Genomic DNA, 21,991 nt, shown 5'->3' on the forward strand with positions numbered 1-21,991 from the left:
TGGCTGCTACTCACTGGGGCCCCAACAAAGATTTTGCTTGTGCTTTAACCCAAGAAATTTGCAACCTGGTGAGCTTGGACCGTTTGCCTGCCAAGGATCCTGGTTGTGAGCCCAGAAGTGTGCCAGGAGAGAGGTGGTCTCAAGGCAGGAGGACCCAGTGGATTTCTGCTCATTCCCAGACCATCCCCCCATCCAATCCCCCATCATGACCATACCTGGCCTGGAGCACGTGACAGCGAAGACAACGGCCCCTCACATCCTCCAGCATCTGCACGGCCAGGCAGATCTCACCCTGCACCTCTGCATCAGGGTCCACATGGCTCAGGTTGATCCAGCTATCAATTCCTGGAGGGTGCAGGCACTAACATTCATTAAGCACCTACCGTGGGCTCGACATTGCATTAACTTAAAAATTCAATTAACATTAAAAAGGTATTGAGTCTTGGACCTCTCATGTTAGCCTTCTGTTGTAGGTACTGTAATTATCCCTGCTTCCAGATGAGGAAAATGAGGCACAGCGAGGAAGGAGCTTTGCCCATGATCCCACAGCTAGTAAACAGCAGAGCTAGGATTTAAACACAGGCAGTATAGTTCTAGGGCCAATGCCCCTAACCAGGGACTATCACACTCTTCATCCTGATATATAAAGCCCTGCGTCATTTAGTCCCAATATACTCTCCCCTCAAAAAACCTTGGGGCTGCCCTGGTGGCGCAGTGGTTGAGAGTCCGCCTGCCGATGCAGGGGACACGGGTTCGTGCCCCGGTCCGGGAAGATCCCACATGCCGCAGAGCGGCTGGGCCCGTGAGCCATGGCCGCTGAGCCTGCGCGTCCAGAGCCTGTGCATCCGGAGCCTGTGCTCCGCAATGGGAGAGGCCACAACAGTGAGAGGCCGGTGTACCGCGGAAACAAAAAAAACAAAAAAAACTTGGACATTCCTATCTCTGAGCCTTCATTCAGGCTCTCTGCTTGAATCAATCAAGTCAATCTTAGTCTCAGTCTTAACTTCTCCCTCTCTCCTTCTCCCTCTCTCTCATTTCTCTCAACACGTTAGAGATATTGTTCACTGACTTCCAGCTTTGATTGTAGTTATTGGGAAGTCATTTCAGCCTAATAATTGATCTTGTGTGAACAGTCTATCTTTGCCAAGTTTAAGGACTATGGCTTTGATGTTTGCTGCAGTTTCCCCACAATGTGTCTAGGTAAGGATTTTTTTTTTTAATCCTGCCTTAGTACAGGTTGTGCTTCTCCTACTTATGGACTCATGCCCTTCCTTGAGTTTTGGAAAATTCCAGGTGGTCAATTTTTTTTATCATTTCCTCTCCCCAGCTTTTTCTATTTTCTGCTTCTAGGGCTCCAATTAAATGAATGTTAGACCTTCTCAGTTATTTTCTATGCCTTCAACTTCGCTTTTACACTTTACTTTTCACTTCTCTGGGCTGAGGTTTAAATAATTTCTTTCTGAATGAACGATCTGCTGTTGAACTCAGCCACTCAGTTTTCAATGTCAACAATTGTACTTTTTATCTCTAAAAGTTTGATTTGGTTCTTTTCCAAGTCAGTCTATTTTTTTAAGGTATTGCTTTAATTTATCATGGTTATTGCTGGCCCTTTCTGGTGATTAATTTATTGAATTTTTTAAATTTCTATAATCATAAATACAAAATCTAAAGTCTTTATGGGTCTAAATCTGATGGCCATTGTTTCTGCCGACTCTCGCTCATGGTGGCATGGCACACTTCCTTGAGTGTGTGGTATTCTTTGATTGTGAAGCCATGCTTGTTGGAGCTCACTCTGTGGGACATTCAACATGAAGATGCTTATCCCTGGAGAGCAGTGGTGGTTGCTTATTCTGGAACCTTTAAGGGTCTCAATCTAATGGGGAATTCTCAGATTCAGTAATATCTGTCTTCCCCCTAGCCTAAGATTCAGTCTGTTTGTTGACTGTGAATTTGATATTGACATTTACTTTCAGGGAAATCCTTCCTGATTTCCTTTCTTGTTGCTCACCACTCCCCGTTAGGTTTTAGCTCATGATTTGCAGGAGGTGGGGGGAGGAACACTGAGGGATTTTTCCTTCTTTACATCCTTCCAACAATGTATTAGGAATTGCATCTAATTCAGGATCTCACTGTTATGTGGCAGGAGGGCCCTTCTGAGGATCTAGTTCCCTCATGCTGCTGGAAGTGTAAGTTGCATCTCACCTCTCTAGCTCCACCGCTACCCCCAAGTCCAGGGTGCCATCAGTTTTTCTCACTTGATTATTGCAACAGATACCTAATTGATCTCCCACATCTACTCCTGTCCCACTGTGATCCAATATCCACACGGCAGCACAGAAACCTTCTGAAAATGTATCTAATCTCTTCTGTCAGTGCATCCTCTGATATTATGGCTCCAATCTCTTCACTGTCTTACTCAGGGACCATCGATGACTCCCTAGTGTCTCCAGAAGAAAGTCCAGACTCTGGCCTCCTCCCCAATCAACCCCCGTCAAGTATTCCATCTGGCCTGGTTTACACCTGACCTTAGAAGAGGATCCATGGAGATGTGCCTTAGCATCTTTGCCAAAGCATCTTTAAGAACTAACTCATTCCCCTTCCTCCAGGAAGCCTTCCTTAACCACACTAGCCCTCACTGCCCTCTATCATGCCAGTGATGCCTCACATACCTCCACCCCACATTGCAGTCGTTTTAAAAAATAAAAGGCACCCACAGACACATGACAGTTTCGATTTTTTCTTCCTCCCTGTTCTGGGTAAATGTGTTTTATTTTTCTATCTGTCCATAAGTTCCTTGAAGTTAAGCCTTATATGTCATTAATTTAATTCCACCCCCTTGGGTGGATGTTTGAGGCACACTGGGGACAGCTCAGTGGACAGGTTAAGAACACAGACTTAGGAGGCAGGCACAGCCTGGTGTCAATTCCCACCTCTGCAACATCTAGGAGGGACAAGTCACCCCACCTCTCCAAGCCTCACTTCCCATCAGCTGTGAATTTGAGATCATTCTGGTGCATACTTCATTTGGTGTTGTGAGGACTAAATGTAAAGTACTTAGCATTGTGCCGGGCACATAATAAGCCCTCATTAAATAGGAGTGACGATTATGATGATTGGCACATAGGCTGTCAACTAACGCTCACTAATGAAAAAATATATTTATTATTCAATAAATGGTGTCAAGACAAGTAGTAGTCATCTAGACAAAAAGTAGTAAAGTTTAATCCCTACCCCATACTTTGTATCTGGGTAAATTCCAAATAGATGAAAGACTTAACTGCAAAAAAAAAAAAAAAAAGGAAACAAATTGTTGCTTGAAAGAATCATGTAAAAAACAATTGTCTTAATCTTAGGGTTGAGAAAGCCTTTTAGGTATCACAGAAAATCAAAAGCCAAAAAAAATTGTTGACTACAAAAAAAGAAACAAATTTTCTTCTGGAAAAAATTGTAATCAAAGTCAAAATATAAGCCACAAGGGAGAAAAACACTTTGCAGCTAATATGACAAAGTTCATTTTCCTCACATGTAAAGGGCTCCTACAAATCGGTAAGAAAAGGCAACAACTCAGTGGGTGAACAATACACATACAATGTGAATAGACAATAAACAGAAAAGGAAATAAAGTGACTCTTGAATATATAAAAAGGTCTTCAATCTCACTCATAGATTCAGAACTCTAATGGAAAACTGATGAATTCATAAAAGAGCTAACAAAAGATCAAGATGAAAAAAAATTAATTACATGGGACTGAGTGAACTGATTATAATTTCTGTGACTTTCTGTTTGAATAAAAAAAAAAATCTCACTCATAGAGAAATGCAAAATAACCCACGCTAAGAGGCAATTTTTTTTTAGCTATCAGATACAAGATCCAAACATTTGGTATTTGTTGGCAAGGGTACAGGATGGGTTAAACTGTTAACTCCTCCAGGGAGGGTAACTTAATTACTATAATAACTATCAAATGTGCTAACGTGGGTACTCTTTGATCCAGCAAATCCACATCTAGGAATTTATCAAGCTGATTGATGTAACTTGCATATATGTGTGCAGTCACGTTTGTACAAGGCTAGTCATTGCAGCATTGTTTGAACTAGGAAAAGACTGTCAACGACCCAAGTGTCCATCACGAGGGGACCAGACAAATAAATGATGGCACATCCATCATTGGATGGCACAATGGAGTGCCATGAAGTCATACGAAGATCAAAGAATGTGGAAGCTCTGGGGACACCATTATGGAAAGATCTCCAAGGTACATGGTGAAGTGAAAAGACAGGGTACAGAACAGATGAGTTTAATAGGCTACCATTCCTATAAGCAGAGAATAAAAACACATATAGTATAGTGTTAAGATCACAGACTCTGGGTCTTCCCTGGTGGCGCAGTGGTTGAGAATCTGCCTGCTAATGCAGGGGACACGGGTTCGAGCCCTGGTCTGGGAGGATCCCACATGCCGCGGAGCAACTAGGCCCATGAGCCACAACTACTGAGCCTGCGCATCTGGAGCCTGTGCTCCGCAACAAGATAGGCCGCAATAGTGAGAGGCCCGCGCACCGTGATGAAGAGTGGCCCCCGCTTGCCACAACTAGAGAAAGCCCTCGCACAGAAACGAAGACCCAGCACAGCCAAAATAAATAAATAAATTAAAATTAAGATCACAGACTCTGGAACTAGACAACTTGGTTCAAATCCCAGCTGTCCCACTTAATAACTTTGTGATCTTGGGCAAGTTATTTAACCCCCTGTGCCTCAGTTTGTTCACCTATAGAGTGGGCATAACAAGAGTATCTATCTCTTAGGGTTATCACGATAATTAAGTGAATCGATACGTGTAAAGCACTTAGAAAGTGTTCAGCATACAGTAAGCACTATATAAGTTTTTGCTGCTATTACTATTGTTACTTGCTTGCATATATTTAAAATGTCCCTAGAAGGACATACAAGAAACTGACAACACTGAGGATGAGAATGGAGTAGCTGGGGGGACTTCCCCGGCAGTCCAGTGGTTAAGACTCCCCGCTTCCACTGCAGGCGGTGTGGCTTGGATCCCTGGTTGGGGAACTAAGATCCCGCATGCCGTGCAGTGCAGCCAAAAAAAAAAAAAAAGAATGGAGTAGCTGGGGTAAGAGGGACAGTTTCACGGCTAATTGTATCTTCTGAATATTGACCTATGTAAATAAGCTAACCGCTCAATACACGAACTAAATTAAAATGAAAAACAAAAGCAACAACCAAAATAATTTTCCCCTGAAGGCTCTGTGTTGCCCCGTGCTGCTGGCTACGCCCTGACAACTGCCACCCGCTCTACCCTCTGCCCGGCTGGGGGCCAGTGCCCCTCACCCACCTCGGGGGTCAGCTGTAATGGCCTCCCTGCTCAGTGAGATCTTGCCTATGATGTCGTCGTGCCTGCAGAAAGGCAGGCAGATGAGGGTCCAACTTAGCGACCCCTGCCCCTCCCGTGGAGAGGTGGAGGCAAGGCGTCAATGGCTGGGTGGGTGGGTACTGTGTATTGGGGTGTCCCGCCTTCCCTCAGACACCCAGGCTTGGGTCCCCAGCACACACACCCCACGGTATCCTCGTCCAGCACATAGAAGGCCAGATGGTGGAAATCCAGGGGCAGGTGCACTGTGTACTCCTCCCCCCAGAAGGGGCTCAGGCTTCGCCAGATGGTTGCTGTCCTGCAAAAGGGGACATGGGGGGCTGGGGGCCTTCGGGCCACACAGGCAGCAGATAGATACCTGGGGACACAAACACACACACACAGGGATCCAGACACATACACACCCAGAGCTACTCAAATACACTCAAATACAGCTACAAACACACATACTCATACACTCAAGAATCCAGGCATGGAGACACACACAAATACACACACAAACCCTGACCCTCACATACCCAGGGACCTCAACACACACACACACACACACACACACACAAACACACCACACACTCCCATGGGGATACACACTGAAACAGAAATATTCACAGATATACCAAGGAAGCCAGAGACACAAAGAGACACATTCACACATATACAGATATACATATGCATCCTCAAAATTTTCTAGAAACACATATCTGTGTGTTTCTACATATAGACACGTGCAGACACACAGAGAGAAAACAGAAACATTCACACAGAGACACAGAGAAAAGAAATGCCCGAACATGGAGACACACATAGACCCACAGACACACACTCACATACAGAGGGTGATATGCAGCAGAGATACACACACAGAATCACACTGTCACACAGTAACTGACAAGACACACAATTCCATCCATCCATTCATTCATTCACTCCATAAACACTCGCCCTGACCTATATGCCAAGTCTTGGGGGCTATGGGGAATCAGAGGAAGAGTTGCCAAGGTCCCCACCCCCACAGAGCCTCTCTCAGCAGACTGGTGTTCCCTCCTGAGCCCTTGTGACACAGTGAAAGAAGTTCTGTGATTGGTTAGCTCAGTGGTGCCCACTGGGGTGAGGATAGGAGGGGTCAGGAAAGGCTTCCTGCGGGAGCTAGTCAGGCAAAGCAGGGAGAAAGGATGAGAACAAGTATTCCGCATGGCTGGAAGAGCACGAGCACATGCAAAGGCCCTGAGGCAGGAATGGCGAGTTTGAGGAACAACAAGATGGTGGTTGGGAGGCAGGGACGTGTGAGGGGCCAGGAGACCATGAAGTCAGCAGAGGCCAGAGCACTCAGTAAGCAAGGGGAACCCCAGGAGGGTCGGGGACCAAGACAAACCCAGAAACAGACACACATACATCTTCACCCCAACACCTCTGCAGATGCACTTCCCTTTACACAATGGGGAAAAAAGAACCTACTTTGCCCAGTGAAGACACCAAAATTTACGGTTGCAAAATTTGGTCTGCACACCTGCCACTGTCTTCCTCCTTCCTTCCACACACCCTTCCCCAGCAAAGAGTATGAACGTGGACACACATACATACACACACGGCCCAGGGCCCCACCATCAGACGGACTCTTCTCTCCAAACACCCTCTTCCCACTACCCTGACCTCTTCCCGGCTGGAAGTCCCCTCAGGCTCCCCAGCCCCCGAGCTGAGAAGCTCCTCAGAGCCCAGAGGGGGTGAGAGCCTGGGGTCACACGGAAAATCAGTCTGTGGGTTTGGGGGTGTTGTCACAGAATGTGATAAGGAGCAACACAAGCACAGAGAGAATGATGGGGGTTGGTCGGCTGGTGTGCTGCAGGCTACCCTTCTCCACACGGGCTCCCTGCCCCCAGCTCCCGGCCCATCTGGACCAGAACTGGTGCCAGGAGGATGCTGAATCCTGCTGTCTCCATAGGAACCAAGGCCTCAGCCGCCGGCCCACCCACACCCTTCAGGCCTGCGGGGGCTGAGAGCCGTCCTTCAGCCCAGCACAGCACAGCCCAGCCCGATGTCTCCCCAGCCCGAGACTCGCTCACACACACCAAACATCTTCACATCCTCACATGTGTTCACAGTGGCGCCTGTGTACCCAAATAAGCAGGCATTGGTGCACACGTGCATGTACACGGCAGCCCACGTGTGCACACACACGTATACCCCCCCACGCTGGTACACGACGTGAACCTCTGAGCCTGCACACCCCCAGGGACACGCACCAGTGGTCGCAGGCATTCACATCAGCCCTCCGACACCCCGACACACACTCACAAGCAGGCCCAGCCGGGCGCACATGCACGCCCCCCCCCCCCCGCATACACACACACGTACACACCCCGGTGCCCGCAGCACCCAGCAGGCCCGGAACCAGCCAGCCCAGCCAAGCATGAGATGCCCATCCCCGGGGAGGCCACTGCGGAAGGTACAATCTGGCCGCCACTGAGTCAGCCCCAGGACGCCAGCAGGGACATCATCAGGACAAGGGGGAAGGGGGAAGATGTTGGCCAGTTGGTGGGACCAGATGGAGAGGGGAGCCAGCGCCCCCTCTGTCTGGGCCCATGGCCAGGGCACAAAGCACCCACCATCAGGCCTGCGAGTACCCCCTTGCGGTAAATGTTGCCCTCCCCCAGGTCCTCTTTTCAACGTGAATTCTTGTGCCTGGACTCCCCAGGTCAAGATGGAGCCCCGTCCCCTGGCCCTGCTCCCTTTGCCCTCCCCTCCTTACCTGGCCACCACTTCGTCGTCCACTTTCACTATGCAGTAGGGGTCGCTGCTCCCAGACCTGCGGAAGGAGGAGGTTTGGGGAGCGGGCTTGAGGGAGCAGCCCTGGGTGGGGATCCCAATCTGCCTTCATTTTACAGATGGGGGCAACTAAGGCCCAGAGAGGGGAGGGGATTTGCCCAGGGTCACACAGCAAGTTCAGTGGAGGCAGGACCTCTGGGGACCAGCAGACGATGTCATGGCTGTCCAGCCCACCCACTGCGGACCTCCTTGAATGGGCCCTGGGCTTCCACCCAAAGAAATAGAACATTGAGACATGAAGCCAGAAAATTTGGAGTCCCGGTCGCAGGAAGCCCGAAGCGGTGGTCCAGAGCACGTGCTCTGCTGGGGAATCATCCCTGGCCCCAAGTTTACTAACTATGGAACCCTGGCAAGACCCCTTCCCTCTGTGGGCCTCAGTTTCTCTGCTCTGTAAGTCGGGTGTAATATTTTCACATACCCCCTAGGGCGGTTGGAGGAGCTAAAGAAGCCAATGCATGGTGCGATGCATCATGGCCGACCCCAGAGCTTTCCCCACAGGTGCCTGAACGCCACCCTCAGGGTAAGCATTGCCCTCTCCATTGGGAGTTTCCCTGGGACGGGACTCCCCATAGCTCAGCCTTCAGCGAGGATGGACAGCCGCTCTCACTGCAGGCACAGACCAGGGCACCCAGACCTCAAAACTCAACCAGTAGGAGAAATGGGCTGCATCCCCTTGAGTAGCCGTGAGCCACAGGCCAACCAAAGCCAGTTCCAGCCCCGCTTCATAGTAAGAGTTACTGGTCCATCCCAAGCTATCGACCAGGGACCCTCATCTCTTTCCCCGACCCCCGCCCCCTTCCCATCACACAGGCTTCCTTTGTCTTCCACTAAGCTCAGTCCAGCCTCAGGGCCTTTGCACTTGCTGTTCCACCTAACTAAGACACCCGCTCTGTTCCTGATCTTGTCATGGCTGGCTCCATCCTATTATTCAAACCTCAGCCCAAAAGTCACCGCCTCAGAGAGGTGGTCCTGGATCACCACTGTCCTCCAACAGTAGACAGTGTAAAATTGATCTCCGATCCCTCTGAGCATGTGAAATCATCTTGCTCCGTTTCTCTCCGTTTAGTGTCTGTCTCCATGGCTACCTGCAACTTCCGAAATCTGATTTCCTTGGGGGAGGAGCTGTATTTCCCCACCCTCATCTCCCCCCACCACTGCAGAGTCAGAATTCGAACCCAGGTCTGTGGGGCTCAGCACACATGTTCTTAACCAATGCCTGCACCCCAGCTCACGATCCCTTGTCCAAATGGCCCCCTCCCCTGACACCCCAGCCCCCGACCTCTCTCTGCCCCCTCTCTCAGCTCAGCTTGTCACTGATCCACAAATGCCTCGGGGATTCCCAGGAAGAGGGACGCTGGCACCGGGAGCTGCTCCAACCTCGTCTGCTGGCTGAGCCCTCCCCATGCCTCGGTTCCCTCTGTGGACTCCTTCCTCTAGTTCCCTCTGCCGGGTGTACCTTCATTTCCCCATCTGCCCTCCATCCCTGCACACCTCAGACTGGTTGGTGTCCTGTGTCTCTGAACTCCTCTCTGGGTTCTACCTCTGACCTCCCTTCTGCGTAATGCCCCAGGCCTCAGTTTTCCCATCTGATCTATCCCAAACCCATTGGGCTGAGTAACCCTGGGAGCCTCAGTTTTCCCATCGGGCTCCACCCCCCTGGATGCCCGTGGCTGGTAACCCCCTCTATCTCATTTCTCTCTCTGGGTCCTCTCTCCCTGAGCTTCTTTTAGGCGGGCTCCAATCCCTCAGTTTCCCCAGCAGCAGATGTGGGGCAAATGGGCTGGGATCCATAGAAAAGGGCTGGGAGCCACGCCTCCTCCCGTCTACCCGGCCTGACCCCTGGGTCCCTCATGGGAGCCAAGCACGTCAGCTCCAGGGCTCTGACGCACAAGGGCCTTATCAGGCTCCTATCAGGCAGGGGCAACAGTGGCGGAAGGGAGCTACCCCTTCCAGACCCTCAATCTCTCTAGACCTTTGGCCTCTCCCACGGCTCCTGCCCCACCTCAAGCATGGGAAAGCAGGCCCATCGGCCATTGCCTGCCCAGTCTGGTTGGGGCATGGGGGCAGTCAGGGTTCAAATCCCAGTTCTGTGACCTTGGGCAAGTGACTTTGCCTCTCTGAGCCTCGGTTTGCCCATTCGTAAAATGGAAATGCTAATAGGACTACAGGAAGTGTCAAACACAGGACCTGGCCCATAGGAAGCTGTCAAAGACATACAGCTGCTATTATTAATGACAGAAATAACTCTCAAATTATCAGCTGAGGCCTCCTCCCAAGCCAGGCCAAAACCCCCTCAAACCTGGTGAGGCTTCAGGAAGAATCTGGGCCCTCTCCCTTAGGAGAGGGGAGAGAGGACATACTCATCTAAGAGTCCCCACAGGCATGGAGATCCCAGCACGCTCTGAGGGAGCCCCTCTGAAGAAGGGCACCAACAGCCAGGGAAACTGAGGCAGTGTGGCTGGATCCCCCACTGGGGCTTAGTCACTCTCCTCTCTGGTTCTGGGGCATGGCCCACCTCAGAGCTCACCTTGGCCCGGGAACTTGGGGGAGGAGGGGTGGCCAAGAGACGCAGGAACCAGGTATGAGTCAACTCCCTCCCCAGAAGAGGCAGAGGGAGCCCCGCGAGCCATGTCCGGGTCCAAGGACAACATCCGTCACTCCCTCATGGCCCTCGCCCAGTACTGGTGGAGGGGCCGGAGCAGCTGGCCAGGTCAGCAGCTGCCAGGTCCCCACTCCTGACCTCACTGCCTCGACAGTTCCAGAATCACTAATTCTCGGGTGCTCTGAGAGGGCATCTCATAAGAGGGGAGTCAGGGGGCTCGTCCAGATGCTGCATTTGCACAGCGAGCTCTCTGCTTTCCTCAGGTGCGTGTCTTCTTGGGGTCGCTGATGTGCATGCGGGGAGCTAGAAATGCTCTGTGCAGCCTCCCCCTTGACATAGCTGCAGGGCTGGGGAGGGGGATGTTCATGAAGTCAGAGGCAGGATACTCCTCACTGGGGGCTCACAGCTGGGGGAGTCAGAGCATAGCTAAGCCCCAGCCTGTGCGAAGGCTCAGAATCCACGGTCCTGCTCACCTGGCCAGCAGGTAAATGCTAAGAGGTTCTCCACCCTCAGCTGCATGCGGCTTGGAGACTCCTGTCCAGGGTTTCCATTGCCCAGATGGGAAATCCAAACCCAAAGAGGACTAGGTTCAAGGTCACACAGCCAATGTCCTGCCAAGGATCCCACACCTGTTTCAGGTGCTGACACCCTTAGAGCCCCTTCTGGGCTCCAGGCCAGGCAGGAGGGGGACCCCTCCCCCCATTCTGCTGATTCGGCAACTGCTGACTCAGCCCTGAGGGAAGCACAGCCGAGGACGGGTACTAAGGGGAACCTGAGGGTCCTCCAGCCCCATCACACCTGGCTAGGGAGGGGGCTGCAGGGGGAAGTCGGCTCTTCAAGCGGCTTAGCATCCAGGGAAGGCCCCCATTGGGCTGGGAGCTGCTGGCTGGGGAGCTTAGGGTTTTGGGTCAAGAGGACCCCAGTTTCCCCCAGGCCTGGCCGGTGGGCCACTTGGTGACACTCTGCAAAACTAAATGCCAGATGCACACAGAGGAATCCTGGGGCCACCTGGATCCCAGGTCCTCTGGGGCTCCTCCCCAGGGTTCTCTTAACAGGTGCCCACCCAGGCCTGGAGAAACCCCACCTCCAACATCTGCCTGGACTAAGAAAGAGAGCCCCCCACCCCTAAAGCCCCTCCCCAGCTCTGACAGAATCCGACCCTCTAATCCCCAGGGCTGAAGCCCTGGAAGACCCCCTTTAGTACGTCCCAGGAACAAAGACACCCCTTTCCTGGGGGCGGGGCATCTGCTAAGTCTTGGCGTCCCCTCCCACCATGAAGCGATGGGCGTGGGGCCTCTCGCCCCATGAAGGTGGATCTGCCTCAATACTCGGTCTCAGTCAAGAACCCCCGCCCACTTCACCGACCTTCCCTGGCACGCGGAATGGGCGACCCCCGCCCCATCCCATGCCTGGAACGCCCCCCATCCCCGACTGGCCCCGGGGGTACTCACACGTCCTTGGCGGGCAGCGCCCGGCCCTCCACGACGCGGACATTCAGGGAGCTGCTCTTGGCCATGGCGCCCAGGCCCAAACTTTCCGGCCAGGAGGACGTCCAGGTTCCGAGGCTGTACCGCGGCGCGGAGGGCGTCTACGTGTCACAAACAGCGAGCCTGGCACCCTGTCCCGGGATCCCAGCGCCGCCTGTCCGACACGCGGGTAGCTGAGCGAGAGGTTTCCGAAGGAGGAGAAAGGATAGGTGTCCGGGGAGGGGCGCCCCCGCCAGACTCTACAGGTAGGAGCTGGGCGCCGAGCGGGCTGAGCGCGCGGGGGACATCGCCAGCCCTTGCCTCCTAGTCCAGCTCTCCCGGTGGGCAGGCGGGGAGGACAGGGGGCGGGAGGGGCGGCCCAGGGCCCTCCCCGCAATCCCGCCTCCCGCAGGGCACCCCGCCCGCCAGTTCCCGGGCCCCCTCGCGCGCCCTCTGCCGGCACCCCAGCCAAGCGTGCCAGAGCGCACCGGCCTCGGAGCCCCGGGCGCCTGGAGGCTGGGACTGCCAGGTGGGGAGCAGCCCACGGCCATGATGGGCGTGGCCGCAGGCTCCTAGTGAGTTGGCATCGGGCTCAGAAGACACAGTATGCCCCCTGCCTGCCCTGCCTCCAGCACGTTCACACCTCCCCGGCTCTCCCCTGCCTACCATCCCGGCGCCGCCTTCTCGGTCCGACCTCGTTGCCCCATCCCGGAGCAGTATCGGAGATGGCGGGAGGCGTCGCTAGAGAGAGTCACACCCTCCCTGGGGGTCCTTTTCAGAGTCAAGGGAGGGGCCGCGAACATCCCCTTCCATCTCTTTTAGTTTCCAATTAAACCCAGACTGTGCGTGCGGCAGATCCCGCGTCACTGGCTGGCACTGCGGGGGAGGAAGCCGCGGCCGGAGGGGGAGGGGAGGGCTTGAAGATCACCAAGGCGATGATAAAAGTCATCTACAATTGTTTGAACGCTTACTGTGTGCCGGGCACTGTTCTAAACGTTTTACAGGGATTAGCTCACCTTCGTCCTCACAATAATTCTATGCATTACATACTATTGTACTAGTCCCCCCCCACCCTTGTATGGATACACAAACTGAGGTTCAGAGGGATTAAATAGCACTCGGAAGGTCTTACAGTCAGTCATTGATTTGCCTCTCTGGATTTGAATGCTGACTCTGCCATTGGTAGCTGTGTGGTCTTGGGCAAGTCTCTTAACCTCTCTGTGCCCTGGTTTGGTTTTCTCATCGGTTCATAGGTTATTATAGTATCTCGCTCACAGGGTTCTGAGAGAATTAGATGAGATAAAACAGATATGAAGGAAGCAGATACAGATCTCAGAACACCGACAGGCACATAAGAAGTTTTCAGAAAGTGTTTGCTATTATTATTATTGTTCTTCAAGGCATAGCTCAAATATCACCTCTCCTAGGAAGTCTTCCGGGCTGTCCTCCCATGCCAAGCAGAGGTTTTCTCCCCTTTTTCTCTGCTCCCACAGCTCCAGGTTTGCACGGTTTTCGAGTTTTAAATGTGATAATGTGACTGGAAAGGCCTGTCCCGGACAGATACACACACACTATCTCTCCCCATGAGTTTGTTGTTTACCTAAGAGTTCTCAGAAGGGACTCTTTCCTGTCAGGTCAGCCCAGGGCTGGGCACCAATGCGAAGGTTCTACTTATTGATTTCAGGAGTCAACCCCCAGACTGGCAATTCCGGAAGGGCCCTGCCCAGCCACAGGAGTAGCCCCGTGATCTGCTTCCCCGTCTCCCTCCTTGACTTCCCACCCAGCACCCCAGCCAGGCTGGTGAGGAATTCAGATCCCTGGAACTCTTTCCCTGGCTGGCCTCCATCTGGTGAGTCCTTCCAAAGTCTGGGCCTCAGTTACCCCATCTAGGAAATGGGCCTAGCAGGACTGGCCCCAAGGCTTAGAAGTATTGCAACATCCTTCAACAGGGTATGAGGGGTGATGCAGCATTGATTCCAGAGCAGTGGTAGCCCTGAGGGAGTAGTTAAAGCCCTCCCATAATCTTTATCAGTTACCCCAGATCCTCAGGAGGGGAAAATGGTACTTGTTATGTGACTGCTACTTCAAGACAGGTGTCCTGCCTCTCCCTGCCCCCACTCACCTAGGTGGGAGCTTGTGGCGAAATCTTTTCTTCTGAAAAAGAGACCTCAGATAGGCTATCCAGCCCCCAGGGACCCTTGATGGAACCTGGGGGCCTTGTCCTAGGGCCACCTGGGATGCCAACCAAACCACCACCAGCCATCTTGGCCCAACTTCCGGAGCTGAGCAGGAAGCCACATTCCCAGACGCCCCTCCCCAGGCTCCCAGGGGGGTTACAAAGGCTATGGACTGTGTCAGCCAGGCCTCCAGGAAGCTAGCTCTGTCACCTATCCAATATCCAGCGTCTGACCCTGCAATTTGCCTGGAGTTGTGGCCACAGTCTCCATACTTTCCAAATGGCCTGGCTACCTCCTGTTATTCTGAGAAGCTTTGACCTGAAACTGGCAGAGGGTTTGAGGTCTCCTAGGGCAGTTCCTGTCAAGGAACCAGAGGGGGAAATGTGGCCCAGAGGAGTGTGACCTGCTAGAGGCCATTTGGGAAAGAAGAAGACAGGCTCCTGAGAGCCCAGGCCTGGGCTGTCACGTGGAAAGGGTCTCACCTTTCTCGTGAGATTGTTGTAGAGTTAATCAAGACGGCTGTGTAAGGCAGCTGGCATCTTTCCTGGCACATAGTAGGTGCTCAAGAAATGGTTAGCTGCCTCCCCTTCCCCATCCTCTAAGCCTCTTCAAGACAAACCCACTATCATCTTCTTGTCAACTCTGTACAGTCTACCGCCCACGGGATGCACATAGCAGGTGCTTCGTAAAGCCAAATGGGAGGAGATACTGGGGCTGAGGATATAAGAGCAGAGGTTTTAGCGTTCAGGCAACCTGGGATTGAATCCTGGCACCTACAGGTATGAGCTGGATGCTCTTGGGCAAGTGAGTTACCCTCTCAGTGCCTCAGTTTCCTCATCAGTAAATTGGGAATAAAACCAGCGCCCACCTCATAGGCTGGGTGTGAAGATGCGATGAATGAAACGTCAAACGTTCAGCACAGCCTGGCATACAGCAAGTGCTCATAAGTGTCATGGCCATAATGGAACATCCTGATCCCACCACTGTGCCTGACCTTGAGCCCCACTGGGTGACTGAGCTCTGAGGCTGGGTCCTAAGGACTCTGTGGCTGGGGCAGAGCGCCAGGCCCAGCCCTAAATTCCAGGGATGGATGGAGCAGCCACACTTCAGTGGAGCCAGTGCGGCTCCGCTCCAAGTTGCTGAGCTGGGGGAATCTGGGGGTTTGCATCCCAGCTGTGAAATCTGATAGCAAGATCTCAAGATTGGGCTCCTGCACCCCGATGGGCCTCACTACCCAGGACGAGTCCCACCCACTTCGTCTGAGATGCTGGGCCTGGGGCCCAGGGAGGGCTCACAGACACAGAGTGGAGAGGGCTCCTCATACCAGAGTGGGGATCAGGCCTGGGCACTGACAGGGCTGTGCTGAAGCTTGCGCCTACTGGTCCCTGAGAGCCGGCTGCGCCCACGCCCTTCCAACCCCATATTCAGCAATGCCGCATCAGGAACTTGAAATCAACCACAGGAGGAGAATTTGCACCATGGAAATCAGCAAATAAACACTACAATTTGTTTTGGAGAGGCAATTTAACAACACACCACTGGGTCCAGGATTCCCTGGCCGCATGGCCCTCTCGACCCCATTCCTGAATTCAACACCTTTAAGATTTTATTCATATTACCCCCAGCCCACACCCTGATCCTACCTTTGCCCTATCCTTCCACCAGGAAAGCCTTTACATTCCTTTATCTATCTATTTCCTGGTTTAAGACCCACAGATATAATTAAATAAAAATTAGAACGGATGGGGTGAAATAAAGTGCAGATAATGTAAGAGCAGTGCCATGCAACACTAGATAGCTGTGTGGGTTGTTTTCAATATTTGTTTATTTATTTGGCTGCGCCAGGTCTTACTTGTGGCACGTGGGATCTTCGTTGCGGCATGCAGGATCTTTAGTTGCGGCATGCAGGATCTAGTTCCCTGACCGGGCATCGAACCCGGGCCCTCTGCTTTGGGAGCACAGAGTCTTAGACCACCAGGGAAGTCCCAGCTATATATAGCTGCAAATGGCATTATGTTCTTGAACACTATATAATAACAGGAAAAGTGCTTTAAAAAAAAAAAAAAAAAGCAGGTCATAGGGAATTTCCTGGTGGTTCAGTGGTTAGGACTCCGTGCTTTCACTGCCAAGGGCATGGGTTTGACCCCTGGTCTGGGAACTCAGATCCCACTAGCAGTGTGGCGCAGCCAAAAAGAAATGCAAGTCGTGGGAAAAACACAGTATATACAACCTTATATAGGCATGATACTGATGCCATAAAGTACTATATATATATATAAAAAATTCTTTTCTTATATTATTCCTTTCATATATATAAAATGCTTACATATTATATATAAAATTCTCTTCTTATTTAACAGATGTGTATTGAGCACCTACTATGTACTAGGCAGTGGGGATACCATGAGGTACACACAGCCCAGCCCTGCTCTCATGGGCTCTCAGGAGGGTGATACAGACAAAAGTAATGGGCAGCTAGGAACAGACTCTCAGTGGGAAGTACGAAGTGATGTAGACAATAAAGCAAGCACAGAACTGGAGGGCTTTCTCTGACATAATGGCATGTGCTTCTTTTTAATCAGAAATTATAATCAGAAAATAATTCGTACTTCCTCCGGTCTGAAAGCCCTGCTGCCCTTGCTTTGTAGCTCTGCTCACAGCCTCCGGGAAGCCTGGAAGGTGGCAGGGAAGGCAGTGATGACCACCCCCCACTGCCCGCCTGTTGGCACCTCTCTGTGACCTTGGTCTCTTGTTCTCTTGTTTTGTGGGGATTTACATGCTTGTCTTATCTCCTAAATGTCAGGGACAATGACTGATTCATGCGGTGCCTCCCACGCCAGTTGGCACATAAAAAGGACTCAAAAGACACTCTCTGGGTTACATAGTATCCAATTCCCCTCGAGGGCTGGAATCTGGCCTCTCTCCTTGTGGCAGTGGTCATATTCCTTTTTACTTCCTTTCTCCCCACGGTGCCCTAACACTGCCAACTCACCACCTCTCCGCTACACCTTCACTCCCAAAGCGGGAGACAGACCCCTCCTCTGGCTCCGCAGACCTGTGCATCTCTAGACGTCGGTTTCCCCTGCTGGGAAGTGGCACCATCCCTTCTGAGGCCACCAAGATCGGGACAAGACAGACCAACCCGGGACCAGTTTGGGGGTGAGAAGCGTGTTCTTTATCTTGGGAACACAAAGCCTCGTTGGTGAGTGCCAGGCACGATTCCGGGCAGGAAGCCACGTGGGACAGGAGGCGGCGGTGGGAGGAGTGGGCAGGATTTCCAAAGCCCCTCTTGCGGGCTGGCTGCCAGGGAGCAGGGCCTGTAAGTCCCCTCCTCCCACAGCCTGAAGACAAGGTGTGCGTCTGCAGGCTGCACCCCGGCTTCCTCCTTCCTTAGCCCTACTCCACAAAGTGCCCTCCCCTGCCCCCGCTTTGGAATGGAGAAGTAGGAAGGGGAGGTGAGACTGGGGGCTGGGGGAATGCGGGGGTGGGGAGAGTGGATATTTCCAGAGCTTGTGGCTTTGTGGCCAAGGGCAAGGCCAGCTGAGAAGTTGTGTCTTGCTGTCACTTAGCAGCTCCACCCACCCCATCTCCCAGGACATGGAGACAGAGACAGGGGGGAGGCCCTGCCTCAGCAGCTTGGCAGGGGAGCCCCGGAAGCATTTGGAAGCAATGCCCCATTTAACAGAGAGGAATGCTGTGGCCTGGGGTGGGGAGGTAGATCCACTGGCCACAGAGCTAAAGCCACAGCTCCAGCCTTCTGAAGACAAGTGTGTAGGGACCTCACCTCCTCCAAGCCATGAGCAGTTCCAAAGCAGGGATGGGTTATCTCTATATAAACAAACTCCAGGGCCCAGCACCTCTCAGCCTGTGTGCTCTCGGAGGAGTCACTTAACCCCCCTGAACCTCCATCCCCTGTTTGTCACTTCTAGCCCAGGTATTGCCCTTCCTTGGCCCTGTGCAGTCCTGACCTGCACCCTCATCCTAGAATTCTGCACACCAACCTACAGACCTTTGTTCTCTTCTAGGAGGGGCCATATCCCCTTGCTTCAGGGCCTTTGCACATGCTGTTCCCAATACTTGGATTACCCCTCCTCTCCTCTACTCACCCCTCCTCACCCTTCAGGGTTTACATGTCACTTCCTCAAGGAGGCCTCCCTGACTCCCTCCTTGCACTTCTGCACCTCCCCTGGCAATCCTGTCAGCATGCAATGACATATTTGCAGGGTGATTTGATTCACCTGGCATCCCCATTAGCCTCTAAGACCCATGAAGACAGGTTTTGTCTTATCCACTGCTGTATCCTCACACAGTGCCTGGCACATAGAAGGTGCTCAATAAACACTGTTAAAAAAACCACCTCCAAAAGAAGAGAAATTAAGAAGGGAAGATTCACACCAGCTTCAAGATGATGGTATTCTCTAGGGATGGAAGGAAGCGAATGGGTCTAAGGAGGAAAAGATCCAAAAAGGGCTCAACTCTATGTGGAGTGTTGTGGTTAAGAGGGTGGACTCCACACCCAGATGGACTGAGTTCAAAACCCACCTTAGACTTGACACCAAAAGCACAATCCACAAAGGAAACAGTGGCAAACTGGATCTCATCACAATTTCAAACTTTGCAAAAGACCATGTGAAGAGAATAAAAAGAGAAGCTACAGATTGGGAGAAAATACCCAACAGAGGGCTATCTGGAACACCCAGACCCGTATCTAGAATACTCAGAGAAGTCTCAAAACTCAACAGTTAAAAACAATCCAGTTAGAACACAGGCAACAGACTCGCAGAGGTATTTTGCTGAAGAGGATATACAGATGGCAAATAAGCACATAAAAATGTGTTCATCATCATTAGCCAGTAGAGAGATGCAACATAAAACCACAAAGATATCGCTACACACCGATCAGAATGGCTAAAACAGAAAATAGTGATGGCAGCGAGGATGTAGAATAAAACTGGATCACTTATACATTGCTAGTGGGAATATAAAATGGGACAGCCATTCTGGAAAAGGATATGGCAGTTTCTTAATTTAAAACAAAAACAAAAACAAAAACCCTAAACAGGCACTTACCATATGACCCAGCAATTGCGCCCTTGGGCTTCTATACCAGAGAAATGAAAACTTACGTTCACTCAAAAACCAGGACAGGAATCTTCACAGTGGCCTTATTCATAATAGCCAAAGATAGGAGACAACCCAAATATCCTCCAACGTGAGTGATTAAACAAACTGAGGTATATCCATCCCATGGAATGCTACTCAGCAATCAAAAACACAAACACCTGTAACAACCAGCATGGATCTCAAGAGAATGATGTTGAGGGACTTCCCTGGTGGTCCAGTGGGTAAGACTCCATGCCCCCCAATGCAAGGGCTCCAGGTTCATTCCCTGGTCAAGGAACTAGATCCCACATGCATGCCGCAACTAAGAGTCCACATGCCACAACTAAAAGATCCCACATGCTGCAGTGAAGATTCCACGTGCCACAGTGAAGACCCGGCGCAGCCATAATAAATAAATAAATATTTTTTTAAAAAATAAAATTTCTTCATCCATAAAAAAAAGAGAGAGAATGATGCTGAGTTGAAAAAAGCCAATCTCAGAAGGTTACATAGTATATGATTCCAATTACTATACAACACCCCTGACATGACAAAGTAATACAGATGGAGAACAGATGAATGGTTGCCAGGGATTAGGAAGGCAGCAGGGAGGGGATGGATGTGGCTATATAAGGTTAGCTTGAAGCATCCTCATGATGAATGCTCTGTATCTGGACTGTGGCAGTCATAGGAATGGACATGTGATAAAATTGCATAGAATGAGGGAATTCCCTGGCGGTCCAGTGGTTAGGACTCCGGTCTTCCACTGCCAGGGGCCCAGGTTTGATCCCTTGTCGGGGAACTAAGATCCCATAAGCCGGCTATGTGGCCAAATAAATAAATAAAATTGTAAAAATTGCATAGAACTAAATACACACACACACACACACACAAGTGATTATAAAACTAAGCATTTTGAATAAGGTGGGGGGATTGTATCAATGTCAATATCCTTGTTGTGATCTGGACTGTTGCTGTGCAAGATGTCACCACTGGGGGAAACTGGGTGAAGCAGTATGGAATCTCTCTTTTTATTTCTTAAACTGCACAAGAATCTACAGTTATCTGTAAATAAAAAAGCTGGGGCTTCCCTGGTGGCACAGTGGTTAAGAATCCACCTGCCAATGCAGAGGACATGGGTTCGAGCCCTGGTCTGGGAAGATCCCACATGCTGCGGAGCAACTAAGCCCGCACACCACAACTACTGAGCCAGAGTGCCACAGCTACTGAAGCTTGCATGCCTAGAGCCCGTGCTCTGCAACAAGAGAAGCCACCGCAATGAGAAGCCCATGCGCCACAATGAAGAGTACCCCTGCTCGCTGCAACTAGAGAAAGGCCGCACGCAGCAATGAAGACCCAATGCAGCCATAAATAAATAAATAAAATTTATGGAAGAAAAACGAAACAAACGCTGGAGACGGTCTGGAGAAGAGGGAACCCTCCTACACTGTTGGTAGGAACGTAAATTGGTGCAGTCACTATGGAAAATAGTATGGAGAGTCCTCAAAAAACTAAAAATAGAGTTACCAAATGATCCAGCAATTCTACTCCTGGGCATATATCCGGACAAAACTCTAATTTGAAAAATACATGCACTCCAGTGTTCATAGCAGCACTGTTTACAATAGTCAAGACATGGAAACAACCTAAATGTCCATCAGCAGATGAATGGATAAAGAAGATGTGGTACATATATACAGTGGAATACTACTCAGCCATAAAAAAGAATGAAATATTGCCATTTGCAGCAACATGGATGCAACTGGAGATTATCACACTAAGTGAAATAAGTCAGAAAGGGAAAGACAAATACCATATGATATCACATATATGTGGAATCTAAAATATGACACAAATGAACTTATCTAAGAAACAGAAACAGACCCACAGATATAGAGAACAGACTTATGGCTGCCAAAGGGGAGGGGGGTAGGGGAGGGATGGATTGGAAGTTTGGGATTAGCAGATGTAAACAATTATATATAGAATGGATAAACAACAAAGTCCTACTTTGTTCCCCTACCACAGGGAACTATATTCAATATCCTGTGATAAACCATAATGGAAAAGAGTATGAAAAAGAATACATATATATGTACAACTGAATCATGTATAACTGAATCACTTTGCTGTACAGAAAAATTAACACAACAGTATAAATCAATTATACCTCAATAAAAATTTTTTTTAAATAGTGTTACTCTACAAAAAGAAAATACATTTCCTTACATGAAAAAACAAATTATTTAAAAAGGAAAAATAAGACGCTTGGAAGCAAAGAGGACAAGACGCTCGTGTTTGCTATTTCCAGTTGGCGGACGCATGAGTATTTGTAATATTCCTCTGGGTACTTTTCCCTATTACCACTCCCGGCAGTGCTGTTTTAAAGATTAAATTAGATACCGTAAGTAGAGTACTCAGGGCAGTGTCTGACCC

The 21,991-nt window shown here is 50.8% G+C and overlaps 1 protein-coding gene across 1 annotated transcript in view; it reads right to left on the reverse strand.

Moving 5' to 3' along the window:
* Positions 1-12,390, reverse strand: part of RASAL1 (RAS protein activator like 1) — a 34,725-nt gene extending 22,335 nt beyond the window's left edge. Inside the window, exons 1-5 of the mRNA XM_022550673.3 lie at positions 12,261-12,390; positions 8,131-8,187; positions 5,569-5,682; positions 5,349-5,410; positions 216-345 (exon numbers count right to left, since the gene is read on the reverse strand). Coding sequence (XP_022406381.1) covers positions 216-345; positions 5,349-5,410; positions 5,569-5,682; positions 8,131-8,187; positions 12,261-12,325 — 428 coding nt within the window. The 5' untranslated portion in view covers positions 12,326-12,390. The remainder of the gene's footprint in view (positions 1-215; positions 346-5,348; positions 5,411-5,568; positions 5,683-8,130; positions 8,188-12,260) is intronic.
* Between the last annotated feature and the right edge of the window lie 9,601 nt (positions 12,391-21,991).

This window comes from Delphinapterus leucas, chromosome 14 (assembly GCF_059928025.1).
Source record: "Delphinapterus leucas isolate spDelLeu-1000000601 "Yukka" chromosome 14, BTC_Dleu_Yukka2, whole genome shotgun sequence".
Lineage (NCBI taxonomy): Eukaryota > Metazoa > Chordata > Mammalia > Artiodactyla > Monodontidae > Delphinapterus > Delphinapterus leucas.